At 45.5% G+C, this 13,579-nt stretch overlaps 2 protein-coding genes across 3 annotated transcripts; both read right to left on the bottom strand.

Annotated features, from left to right (window-relative positions):
* Positions 1–935: 935 nt before the first annotated feature.
* Positions 936–2,050, bottom strand: LOC109743939 (uncharacterized). Its single transcript, XM_020303034.4, has one exon. The coding sequence runs from the start codon at positions 1,923–1,925 to the stop codon at positions 1,161–1,163; it is 765 nt and encodes a 254-aa protein (XP_020158623.2). The 5' UTR covers positions 1,926–2,050; the 3' UTR covers positions 936–1,160.
* Positions 2,051–7,001: 4,951 nt separating this feature from the next.
* LOC109743914 (uncharacterized) lies at positions 7,002–10,243 on the bottom strand. 2 transcript variants are annotated; one of them, XM_020303004.4, is made up of 4 exons: positions 10,079–10,243; positions 8,947–9,091; positions 8,536–8,862; positions 7,002–7,914 (listed from the first exon to the last, which is right to left on the bottom strand). In XM_020303004.4, the coding sequence occupies exons 2-4, from the start codon at positions 9,088–9,090 to the stop codon at positions 7,270–7,272; spliced, it is 1,116 nt and encodes a 371-aa protein (XP_020158593.1). In that variant the 5' UTR covers position 9,091; positions 10,079–10,243; the 3' UTR covers positions 7,002–7,269. The 2 variants fall into 2 exon arrangements, with proteins under 2 accessions (XP_020158593.1, XP_073360617.1); XM_073504516.1 differs by having other exon boundaries at positions 8,947–9,312; positions 9,380–10,089.
* Between the last annotated feature and the right edge of the window lie 3,336 nt (positions 10,244–13,579).

A 13,579-nucleotide genomic window follows, 5' to 3' on the forward strand; every position in this document is an offset into this window, starting at 1 on the left:
GCGTGGAGCACCGTCTGGATCCACAAAAGGCGGAGGCGGATGCGCTCGAGGGTAGTGGAGGCCGCATGGAGGCGCGATGTGGTGGCGATCGATGAGCGTTGAGATCCTCTTTCACCGGGAAGCAGAGGCAGCGGTGGGGATGGCTGAGAGAGGAGGTTGGTGTGCGTCCTGGCCACCGCTGACGGGGCTTTGCCGAAGGCCTCCGACAACGACGAGGAGGTAATGATGGGTGGCGAGAGAGACCCGATAGGCAAGCTAGGGGTTCAGTTCCTGATAAACAAAATGTAAGAAACAACATTGAACACTTTCAGATCTTAGTACAGGAAGTATTATACGGAGTATTATTTTTCAGGGTTGACCAGACAATACTTCAGGGGTTTGATTAAGATATAGAAAGAAACATGGACATTGTATTTTTTCCAACATTTCGATGAACACAACAACTATTATTTGAGAAAATTTTAGGTTCGATCAGCTTTTTGTAGGGATTTGATTTAGATATGGAAAGAAACATGACATAATTTTTCATTCCAGCATTTCAACAAAGATCACACGTCGACCTCGGCAAACATAATGTTAATAGAAGAAGCATCAAACATAAGCAAGAAACGGAATGTTTCCACATCTCAGTAGCAACAAGAACAGATAGGGAATTGCACTTGAATTCATTTTGCAATTCACATCAACAACTGATAAAGAAAATGTAAGAAACAGCATCAAAGATTTTCAGATCATAGTACTGGAACTACTAAATTATTTCAGTATTTTACTGAAGAACACAGTACGGGGACATAGTATTTTCAGAGTTGATCAGACAATTCTTAAGGAATTTGATTCATCAGATATAGAAAGAAAAATGGACACTTGATTTTCAAATCTCAGTAATCGCATCTCCAGACCACGCCTCAATACATCAATTGTTATTTTAGGAAGACTTTCATATCTCAGTGCAGGAACTATTATTTCAAGATAATTCAGAGTTTACCAAGACATTTGAGGGATTTGATTCATATACAGAAAGAAGCACGACACTAGATTCCATTCAAGCATTTCGACAAACACACAGTACACTGCCTCTTCAAGATCACACCTCAATCGCTAGACCCACCAATCTGACGAACCAAGAACAGGGATTGCAAATGGAAACGAGCACCTATCCATCAGTGCTTCGACCTCGGCGACGTCCTCCTTGCCGCCGGCACCTCCGGAGCCTTCCTCTTCGGTGACGTCCTCGGCTCCGCACCAGCCGCAGGCGCCACCGCCTTCCTCTTCAGCGACTTCTTGGCAGGTGCCTCAGCGGCCGGAGCAGGAACCGCCGCAGCAGAAGCAGCAGCCTTCTTCCTGAGCGACGCCTTGGCCGGAGCCGCGGCCATGGGCTTCTTCTTCGCGCCGCCCTCGAGCTGCGCGGCGGCGATGCGGTCGAACTCGTCGGAGAGCTTCCTGGCGCGCTTCCTCTTGGCGGCGGCGGCGATGGTCACGAGCGGCACCCCCTCGCCCTCGGACTCGCCGGACTCGGAGTCCTCATCATCATCCACCACCTCGCGCCGCATCGCCTTCTCCTGGGCCGCGACCTCCGCCTCGTCCTCGGAGTCGTCGTCGTCGGAGCCGAGCGCGTCGTCGAGGGTGGCAGGCGCGGGCCCGTGCCCCGCGGCGCGGACCTTGGACTTGGAGGCCTTGGCGGACTTGGCGGAGACCCTGGCGTCGCGGCGCGCGGTGCGGCGGAGCTTGATGAGGTTGCCCTCGATGCGGCCCTGCAGGCGGAGGCGCTTGGCGCCGAGCCCACCCATGGACCAGTGCGCGTCCCGCGCCCAGCAGAGCAGCGCGTCGGTGACGGGCGCCGGCGGGTCGACACGGTCGCCCGGGAAGACGCGGGGGCGAGGCAGGCCGCCGCCGTAGAACCTGCCCGGACCGAGCGCGACCACCATGGTGAATGAGATCCGACGGAAACTTCTTGATCTCTTGATCCGGCGGCCCTTGTCTCTCGCTCTGTGGATCTGGATGAAGGTGAGTAGGGAGAATTGCGGCGGTGGGGATGGGGATGGATGAGAGAGAGAGGGGCCGGCGAGGGGGTTTATAGGTGGGAGGGAGGCGCGCGTGGCGGGAAATTGAGCAGAGGGGATGGCATTGGCGCCAAGAAAATGGCGGTAAAAGAAACTTGGCGCGGGGAGGGGAACAGAGTCTGCGCGGGAAGGCGCCGCGGCGTGGGAATGGAGATGGCGGGAGGCGGGAGGGGCCCGTTCTGTCTATGCGTTCCGGTCCCACTTGGCAGGCTGCTCCCGTTCCCGCTCCTCTCTCTGCGACTGGGTCCCACTTGGCAGGCCGTTCTCGTTCCCACTCCTCTCTATGCGCCTGGGCCCTGCTTGGGAGGCTTCCTCACCTCTCTCTGTGCAGTGGGCCCAAAGTAATATCTTCGTTTGGTTTATACACAAGTCGTGTATTCATTTAAACTTGGTAGACAAAATATTAGTATTACCTTTGGGTTAGTTTTAGGGACAATGGTTTTTTGAAACCTGGTTCCACACGCCCCCATTGTAAATAAATAATAAAATCAAAAGAATGTTGCGTGTCGAGTTTCACGAAGAAATGACATCCGTGATTTTGAGATTCGATTTTGTTTTCTTCAATAAGAATACCACATGTGTCATTTTTTTTTTGAAATTTCACATGTGAGTAGAATATTCGACAAAGTTTGAAAAAATAGAATATTAAAATTGTTTGAATTCTTTACTATTTTTAAAAAAATCTAGTATTTTGGAATGGGTGATGGGTGCACGTGGAACCATGTCCACCTTTGTATTTTCGTAGTTTTATCCTTTAATTATTTTCATTTTGAAGAGCATAGATGATGTAAAATAGTCCTGGACCACTTTTTACATCACACGATGACAAAAACGCTGTTCCAATAGATGATGTAGATGTAAAAAAAATTACCCGCAAATAGAGCATGATGTAAAATAGGCTTCCAAGTGATGCAAATTTGCATCACTTGATGCTCCCAAGCAAATTTTATATCACCAGGTGACCACGCGGCTAGAGCAAAAATTACATCACCAAGTGCTCCAAGAGATGATGTAAAACAGGACACACATAAGACAAACATGATGTATTTTGCAACGAAAATTCGTTTCTGATCGAGGGAACAGCTGAGGCCGGAATCTCAGCCGATGGTGTCCTTGGGATGCACGTGTATATCTGTATTCCTGAGCGTATGCGTCTCTTGTTTTTTCATGGTATTCGGTGATGGGTCCCGCGCTTTAAAGCGCAGCTCAACGACCACGCCGTAGCGGAACGGGATAAACGCGGATGGATCAGATATTTTTCTGAGCCTACCCGTCCCGTTATTCTCACGGACGCATTAACTTTTCTACCAGACACCCTTTTTCGAAAATGCCAGCGGAATAAGTAGCAGCAGTGTGATTTTTATGCACAACCAGGTGGGCAAACAACATTACTGAAGCACTATTGATCAGCTGTCAACTACTTCCTCTGTCCCAGAATATAAGAACGTTTTTGACACTATGCTAGCTGTGATGTTATTAGTGATTGGCAAATTCAGATTTATCAGGACAGACACCACGGCTTTATCTGAAAACAACTGTTTACAATCAGGAGGAACAAGCGAGGAAGTTCAGACACAAGTAACGCTCTAGAAAATCCTCGATTATTATAGTTTTACACATGGTATGAAAAAAGTCCTAAGCGTTGGGCACAAGCGGCCTCATGCAGGAGGTGCGACGTTGTCCCATCACACAACAGTTCTTGCACGTAACAGTCTTGCGAGGTTGTTTTGGCACAGGCAGATTGTCCTCTTATGCCCTGGGAACTTGCATATACTGCACAACCTTGTGCGCTTACTCAAGCCTTCGTATGACACTTTCTCTCTGCTCGAGCACGGCCGGCCAACACCATGCTTCTTGCTTGGAGCAGACAAACCAGCGAGGGCATCCCAATTGCCAGACGCAGTCATGCTGTTCTCATTGTCACCCATCTGTGCATCAATGTTTATGATTGCCCCTACTGAGCCATTGTTCTTTCGACTTGATTCAGCAGCTATCATATCCTCAATTCCTAGACCATCCGTCTTTTCCGCCAGCGGAGATACCTCTACGATTAAGTCCTTGATCCTCCCAAATACGAGCTCCTAGGCAGAGATTGATGAGTCTCCAATCCTCACCAGTTCCATGGCGTGCAGGTACAGGGTTGAGCTCCGACAGGTAAAACATTGATTCGCAGCCTGATCCTTTTGAAAGTGAGCTATGTGTTGTGGCAAGATGTCTCTATCATCTTTCGCCCACCTTTTTAGGATGTGCCGCTTGGGTATCTCCGGTACACCAACGTGGTTCACCACCTGCGCACACGAGCAAAAATCGCTAAGCACCACGGGTGATAGCAAACAATAGATAGAACAACCCCTGCATAATGTCGTGTCAGAAAGTAACCTTCAAAGCATGGCAGCGAAGCATTCCCATGTGGGCAAACTGCCCGCATTCACATTCAAACCAGTCAACTTCATCTGATATGGTCACCTCGTATTCGACCTTACTCCACTTCTCTCGTTTTAAGGCGTCGTTGTGCCTTGCGATATTTTTCTTTTTCTTTTCAATCTCCTCGACTTGGTATGATCCACCTTCAAACAGATTCTCACCAAATTGTTCAAACATCTTTCTCGTGTAAACCTTACTCGCGTGCCTTTCGATAGCAACGTTTGTCCTCATCATAGCACTACTCTGAGTAGCACCAAAAAAGAGATAATTTGTTAATTCTGTTGGCTGATATATACAAAAACCAGAGCAACAAATATGAAAGACAATGTACATAAATTCGGCTTACAATCCTTGTCCTGTTTTCTTGGTAGCTTTCATCTGATCCCCGGTCGAATTGTAGCCTCATGTACTGACGGACGAACACATGCATTGGGCTTGATGCCCATTTGCGACGTATCTCGAACTGGTTTGTCTTGTAATTGTGGGACTTCAAATTGTATTTTTCAACAAGTATACCCAGGCAGCCTCAAATTCTTCAACACTTGTCATGTGATTCACCACTTTGTGGAATTCAGCCCTGAACTCGCTCTTGTTGGTGTATAGTGAGCCAAGATTCTCTTTTGCTTTCTTAAGAACATGGACATGCAAATTAATCCTTCAGCATTCCACTGTAATTTTATTTCCTTCAGTGCCAGCTATATCATTACCCTGTTTCTGTCTAGATAAACAAATATGCTTAAGGTTGGAAACTCTGAATCATCTGCATTTATTTGCTGCTTATTCATCAGTATATGGCAGATTAGTCATGGAAAATTTAATAAAAGAGGGAGATATTATACATCAGCATCATGAGTTGATTTAATAACGAGACATCAGCTCAATCTTACTTAGAATCAAAGTTCACCACTAACAGAATAGCACCTAAGTTTATTTTAAATTTTACTGCATGAGATTTCTCGTTGGACATATTATCCTTTTGCCAACTCTAATGATAGAGATTAATTGTTTAAAATTAAGACGAGCCTGTGCGGGTCATTCACTTGCATTAACTTTTGGATTAACAATGTAGAGTTCTGTACTTCTGTTGTGTTGCCGGGCTCAGGATGGCCAACAAATCAAAATGACCAGCTGCCCGCTAAGGTATTGTTTCACTTACAAGTCATACTCTCAAATTCAAGTTTATTTCTCATACAAAATCATTCCTTTCTTTTTTTCAGGACTTGGGTAGCCAATCAAGTCATGCACAAGACTACAAGAGAAACACTTTTGAATAGCTCTATATAAACTTTGCTTCTGAGGATTGCTCTACAAAACAATTACCTTCAGATGTAATACTTCCCTTTGAGATGTAGTAATTCACCTTACTATTCCTTTTGATGTTAGATGTGGAACTGTTCTGCCGTCAAGAAAGATACTGATTAATTGCTGGTAAGTTTTTCACGGTTTAGCTTTCCAGTTAAATATGGTCTTGGGCACTAAATTTGAAAGGATTTTTCGCCAATTCGTGATTTCACCTACACTTATGTGATTAAAAAGCAGAGAAGGTGTATAGATGAAGCTGGACAGCTCGTATACTTCCAATTTCAGTACGTGCATATGTCAATACATGAATAAGTGAGAGCTGGTTAGCTAGTACAGAGTAGATAGAAGCAACTAGAATCACCTTTGCCTGTTGACATGCATCGAGCTTGCTGAAATTTTGTCTATTTTGGACCTCTTCCACGGAGCTGTACAAGGAGTGGCTATGGAGTGTGGAACAGCAGCAGTCCGCTGGATAAGGCAAGGAAAAAAGATATTCTGCTAAATTCGGCTCGGCTACGCAGCGGCAGACGGCGCGATTACGTTTCTGATCCTTAGGTCAGGTTCTCATGACGGATCCGATCCACGGCTCGGCTCGTCAGGGTAACGTGTATTTAAAAAAAAACGAGCCCTGGACGCTGGCGTACATCACTGTTTATCCCCTGTATACCGCCAGTCGACATCAATTTCTTCCACACGTATTTCCTGCCACGGACACACTAGCGCAAATCCCTATAGCTGGACGTACCACCAAGATAACATGTTCAGATGCCGCCCATCTCAGTAACGCTGCTCTATATTTTGCAACACCTATTTACATCATCTGTTGGAGTTGGAGGTTTTTGATGAGGTAAAAAACCAAAATTTGGCCATGTAAATTTTTACTCAAAGCACCACAATTTGATGATGAATTTTACACCATTTATTGGAGATGCTCTAATAGTTCAGTAGTATAATATGGGATACTACTGGACTGTCGGCATCCAATCTCTGACCAAAAATGCACACACTGCCTGTACATAACTTATATCAAAGGCCTTGTATTCAAAACTACTTTCTTGTGATAGCGAATTACTTTCTCACGATTGTGCCTTTGTAACCATTAGCAAGAAAAAATGTTGTAGAAGAAGTGTACAGTCAAGGCTTGAATTTGCACTGTTAAAATACATCTTGTATATATATATATAGGGAGGAAGCTCTATTCTGTAACAACCAAAGTTTCAGACACAGCATAACAAATCGCTTTAAGGACAACCACAATATAATTGTTTCTGGGTACATATATCATATATATCAGCATCAGATTACAGATGCATGGACTGACGACACACAATGACAGGTTCACAGCAGGACATGGTAATATAGCACCTTATTCCACTTGCCTCATCCTCAGAAAATATCACAAACAGCTCTGCTTTCTGGGAACAGGCAAGGCAATTACATACACGATAAATAGAAATCGGTACCTGGCCGCTAAATTCCGCGGTTAGAAGCACATGCTAGGGGTTGGTGCAGGAGCGCCGGCGTTAGCAGAGCCAGGCATCTTCAGTGCAAGAGGATCCCACGCCTTGCCCTCGGCATCGCTGCAGCTGCCGCCCTTGTCTGGATACATGACAGTGACTGCGGTGGCGGGGCCGGCAGTGCCCTTTGCAGCCAGAGTCTTCAGGCGGATGCGCTCGGCCCTAGACCCGATGGTCTGCCCGAGGATGGAGGCTGCTATGGTGAACACCATCGCGGTCCTGGGCATGTTGACGGACTTCCTCAGCATCGCAATGAACGGAACGGCAGCATGGACTGCTGCGAACCACTGGGGGGAGAATTTCTTGGTGTGCTCGCGCCACACCCCTAGAGGGACGTTCGCTGCCATTCCGAGCATTGCGATGGCTACCATCTTTGCAGGCAGGGGCTGGGGACGGAGGGACTTCACGAGGGTTGTGCGTGCAAGGGCTGCTCGTGCAGCAACAATCGCAGGCGGGCACTTCAGCTTCATACCAGCTGGTGGCTGTAGAGCCTTGGCGACAAGGGGCAGAACGCCACTCATTGCCCGGTAAGAACGGGCAAGTGGGCACTGCCCATTTTCTAGCCATTCATCGCTCATTGCCTCGTGGGATGGTGGGTTGCCTCCTTTTTGCTGATAAGAATACAGAGGAGAACATGAGCAAACTAGTTGGATATATGAAAATATTGGTTACACATAAGTGCCTTTCTGATCAACACTAGCACTTGACTATCAAAAGAAGCTAAACATGGTAATGGAATCACAATTATTCACTTCAAAGAAAAGAAAAAAGACAAAGTTTTACAAAAAAATAATCATGAACTTGTAACTTGGGAGAAAATGATGCATTGTAAGTCACAGTTAGCACGGAATCACGGTTAGATGGAAGTCGAAGTAATGGAGCACAAGGGATAACATATGCAGAGCTTAACTAACATTACATAGCAAGTCTTGCGGTACAGAGGAGACAAAATGAGAGGTAGTTTTTCCTTTGTTTATACAATGTTAATACTATTTGCATGTGGTAAGTGTAGCGAAGACTTAACCAATCACGACTCAGCTTTTATGCTGTATTAAAAGCTCCTTGCTATTTCTAAATCAACTAATAACATTTTACATTTCTCTTACAGTTACAGTAAAAAGCTGTGTGTCATGTGGCTCATGGTTTCTTATTTGCAGGCCAGTTAGACAGCAAGAAACCCACTCAGTAATTGCAAATCAAGAGGGAGAATGAGAAGGGAACGGGGGCATTACTTTCATGGAATTCTGATCTGGCTTGTTGGGCTTCTTGTGTGACTGGTCTAGATTGTTGGGCTGCTTGTTCTGCTTTTTGCCCTTGCCATTAAAGAAGTTAAACCCAAATGGTCCAAATGCTGATAGACTTATGGTAGCGGCTCTAGCAGCCAATGGATTAAAGGGCAGAGCAGGTTCAGGCTTGACATCAGTGCTCTCACTGCGGTTCTCATCAGGCACATATGATCTTCCTGAAAGGGGAACTATCCCATCCTGTCCATGGAAAAGCTTGAATGCCGACTCAAAGCCTGGTCCATCCTCAAAGATCGGACCTTTGCCCCCTCGGGCCTGCAGAACAACACATGTTGTCAAGGAAAATTGCACTACCTTTGGTCACCGTAATCACAAAACAACATAAGAGGCAGATCTTACAGCTACAGGCAAAGCAGAAGAAAATGAAAAGGTTGTAGCTCCATTGATGTTCCTCAGGAACGGGCATCTCTCAACACCGGGATGACCAGAAAAGTTCTCCGATGATGCTGAGTCACAGAACAGGCTGCTGAAGAGCATTTCCATCCTGGGAGAAGCCATATAAAATAAACATTAGCTACAGAACAGAAATGCGATCGATCCAGGATGAGGTTCAGGAAACCGAATGGATGCATCATAATGTACTAAATGTAGTTCCAGAGAAGCATAACTGATGTGCAGGAAACTCACACGCGTGTCTTCACTAAATAATTATAAGAATCAGGGCACATATTATCTATCACCAGGGTAACTGAAAAAACTCAGCACCTACCCAAAGATACCGCGTGAATGTGAGGGGCAGGACGATCTATTATCAATGGTTCAGTCCAAGGACCAGAGTAGGCGTTAACATACAAGGCTGGGCGCTATCGCTGTTGTGCGCTTTAGGTACGTTTCGTGCCAGACAGCAACGGCTGGTTATTATCAGTTTCTTACCACGCATAGAGTTTGCTAGTATTTCAGTGGCTACTCAATCCTCCATGAGAGTTGCATACAAGATCATAAGCCAATTGCATTTGTCATATTCTTCTCGAAATACACCTACAGCACTAAAATATATCAGAATGTCCATTGCTCGCGGCCGAGATGGAGGAGTCCCCAGACCAGGCATGACAAAATCGTGCAGCACCCCGAGATCCCAGATCAAAACACTGAGCAGCCACGCCCGACCGGCGAGAGATCTGCGCAACCACCGGAATCGGACAACCACATGCCTTCCTGGATACCCATCCCACCCCACCCCTGCCAGCAACTGGTCGGGGGGAAGCGGATTCTTCCCGAATCCGCCTGGACCGCGGGCGCCTGACCGAATTGGATCCGAGGGCACGGGAGCCCAGATCCGCGCCTGCCCCGGGCAGGCGGGACTGAGCGCCCTGCGCCCGCGATCCCCGTCGGCCGCGCCGACGGACGGATCGCCGCCAGATCCCGCCCAAATCCTAACGCGTCGGGCGACGAGGCTAACCCGGCGTACGGCACCGGAGCTGCTCGCGGAGAGGGCTACCGGAAGGGAGGAGGCAGCGGTGGGAAGGTTTACCTCGCCGAGTCGCTGGAGAGCTGCTCGCCTGCGTGCTTGGCTCCGTCCGTGCGGTGGTGGGGGGAGAGGAGTCGTGTGGTGGGCACAGCGCGGTGATGGGGAGAGGAGAGGAAGCGCGGCCGGCACGCGACAAGGCGACCGCGGACTTCCGGGAGGACGCGTGGGTCGGGCTGGGCCTCCGCCTCTCCTGGGGAACTGGGCCGGGCCTGGGCTGCCGGAGAGGCTAGGTTCTTCTCCGGATGGGCCTGTTCGCAACGACCCAGCTGTACGTGTGTTTGTCTGTGGGCTAGCTTCTTCTCAAGTGCTAGCTAACTATGGTTTTTTTCCCTCAAAAAAAGAGCTAACTATGGTTTTTAAGTTAATATAAACAATAAAGCTAATTTTTTTAAAAAATATTATTCATGATGGCCTTCGGGAAAAAAAAGGGAAGGATAAACGTATGCCACCATGGCCACTTGTCTTTTTTTTTTCTGAACAACGGCGACTTGTCTCTTGTGTTGCCCACGATGATGATGGCATGGTACGAGTATGGGCCTCGCCGCTCCAAAAGCTTGCTTGCTCGGTGGCCACATCATACTAGTAGAATGCCCGTGCGTTGCCACGGGCTCTTGAAATATTTTACAGGAGTAATATAAAGATAATGCATGTTAAATTTCACACGTAGAGACAATATAACACATTAATAATTGAAGTCCACTTCACTTGCAATGTAAATTGATAACAAAAAAGAAATTGACGACATGTTCGTGTAACAAATTGAGCGATGATCTAACTAAAAATATTTTACAAATTATTAAGATCTACTTGACGCGCTTAAGAAATTCTCGCACAATATCAGGAAAGTTTTCTTCAACTTCATCTGCATGATGTTTTAGCAAGTATAATAAAAAATGCTTTCTCAACTCATACCCATACTACACAAGAATTATATATAGTTAGCATGAATATTTCACATCGAAGGTCTTAAAACGTAGAACTGACAATATTCACCGCGCAAACCGGCTTGACCAACTCTTTACCGTTCCACCAGAGCATAAAATGAAAAACAAAATAGCCAGACACATCCCTGCAATTTTCTAAATTAATAACATATAAAATATAGTAATAACAAAAGTAAATGATTGTATTATGAATTTATTACCCATCTGTGCTCGTTGAAATACCAGTCGGAAATAAATGTTGCCATTTATAGATATATCAGAGTACCAACCGGATTGCTTTATTTCGGGCGCTTCCTTGAATTCCCTCGCTGAACATTTTAATTTCACCACATGCCTCAGATTTTTATCTTCTGACGACTGTGATGTATGAATAGGGTCCATAATACATACACAATATGCCTATTTGTGGATGACGTACAAGATGTATCGGTCAATGGATGCATTCGGAAGATAAATCTATAAGTGGTAGCTATTAGAAACAACATTAGACAAAACACCTTACTTACCATGTTACACGATGAGATGTTGTTGTCTATCCCAGGCTAGCTATCAAACAATGTTGCCAATGTCTGAGTAGTTTCCTTCTCGCAGAACATTTGACCTCGTGTTGACTCTAGAATCATGGACTCAGTAAAAAAAGACCATCTCTGGTGAACATGCCGCCGCGCCTCCCATCTCTGGTGAGACCATCGATCCCCCGATCCCCTAGCCTACCTGCCCGTTGTCGTTGTCGTTGCCCTCTCCCCTGCTGTCTTCTCCTCATGACAGAGCTTACCCGTCTGAATTTTTAGTGAAGAAGGTGCAGGCACGTAGCCAGGGGAGCACGGGACGGCTTTATCTAAATGGCAAGCTGAAGTGCAGCATTCGTGTACTGACAGTAATACGCTAGGTACTTAAGTGCAGCGGTTGTGTGCTATTAGTAATCTTGTACATACTATACGGTGGGTACTTAACTGCAGCCGTCGTCACTGACAGTAATCTAGTAAGTTGAAGCAGTGATTGAAAGTTGTAGCAGACTAACTAACAAACAAACAAATCGGCAGAACATAGCACCACAATTGACTGTGACAACGCCACGACCGATCGTTACCACCACCACACACACAGAAAATCTAAAGAAACAGATGTTGTTTTTGGCATCGACGTCTGCAGCAGACGAGTTTGATAATGAGGTTTCAGAGCATACTTGGGGTCAACTATGCATAATGCACTCTTGCTGATACTGGCTTCAGAAAAATCAACCAGTTCAGAGTTCAGAGTGATGTGCCATCCCTGTACCTACCTAACATGGTAAAGATGAAAGGATAGGCACAATTGTAGCACACTTATGGTAAATATATATGCATTCCTTACCATCTTTGCTTCAGAATGTTTAACCTGTTTAGAGTCCATGGTGTCAACATCAACAGTAGATGAGTTACAAAAAAAATATGAGTTTGATAATGAGTTTTTTCTAAGACCGATAATGTGGTTCACATGCTAATACTGAAGATATTGTGTACTGAAGTTTTACCATAGCTCCTCGCCTGTGTTTTGGTACTGAAAAAACCAGAATGAAGAAATCTAAGTCGTACATGGTATTTCTCTGTAAAATTGAACTGCTGTTGCATGAGCCAGAAGCTGATTATGAGCTGTAATCTACCATTTGTGTTGAGGCTTGAGACACGGTCATATTGTTAATTGCTTGCCCTAAAAACTGATTGTCTACTGCTTGCCCTCAATACTTTTTGTCCACTACTTGCCTAGTTTCAGTTTTCAGTACATATGTACATGTGTGTGGTGAACTGATGCATTCATGACTGAATTTTGCATTGTGCTTACAAGTCCTTAGAGTCATCTAATGCCAAATAATCTGCTGGGCAGACACAATTGATTTATGTGAAATAGTAGATGAGTATAAAATTAATTTAGCTAGAGTGTTTGCATGATCGCATTCTATTTCATGAATTTAGTTGTTCCTATCTAATAATTATTACACATTTATAGATAAGGGAAATATACACAGATGTTCATACCTAGATCCACTTGCTTTACTTCTTGACTATCCTTGATGCTCGTTCACATGTTGATGTTCCTTAGTTATCTGTGATGGACGAGGGGGGGGGGGGGGGGGGGGGGGGGAGGGGGAGAAGGGATGGCAGAGGAGGTTTACAATATATAGGACGACAAATTACAAATGCAAATGCAAATCATATCATCAGGCATTGTAGAGAATATAATTGTTTACAAATGCAAATGTCCAAAATAATTAAATTACTTAAATCCAGAAGCAGATCATGCACCATAAATTTACTAAAGTATGTTAGGGAAAAATGATTAATAATGCTGAACCTGATTTACCCCTCGAAGAATCTGTGAGATTTATCAGGGTACAAATGCTGGCATCATTTAAGGGTGTCATGTTGGTGGTAGAAGGGATTGTTGCTTCATGTATGAATAGGCCAGTTGATCTATGTGGGCCATGATCTTGTTGAACAATCCCTGTTCAAATAAGTAGAAATCCAGATCGTATCGTCAGCCATTGTGGATAACAAATTGTATGTTAAAAAACCATTTCACT

The sequence above is a fragment of the Aegilops tauschii genome, chromosome 7 (assembly GCF_002575655.3).
Source record: "Aegilops tauschii subsp. strangulata cultivar AL8/78 chromosome 7, Aet v6.0, whole genome shotgun sequence".
Taxonomy (NCBI): domain Eukaryota; kingdom Viridiplantae; phylum Streptophyta; class Magnoliopsida; order Poales; family Poaceae; genus Aegilops; species Aegilops tauschii.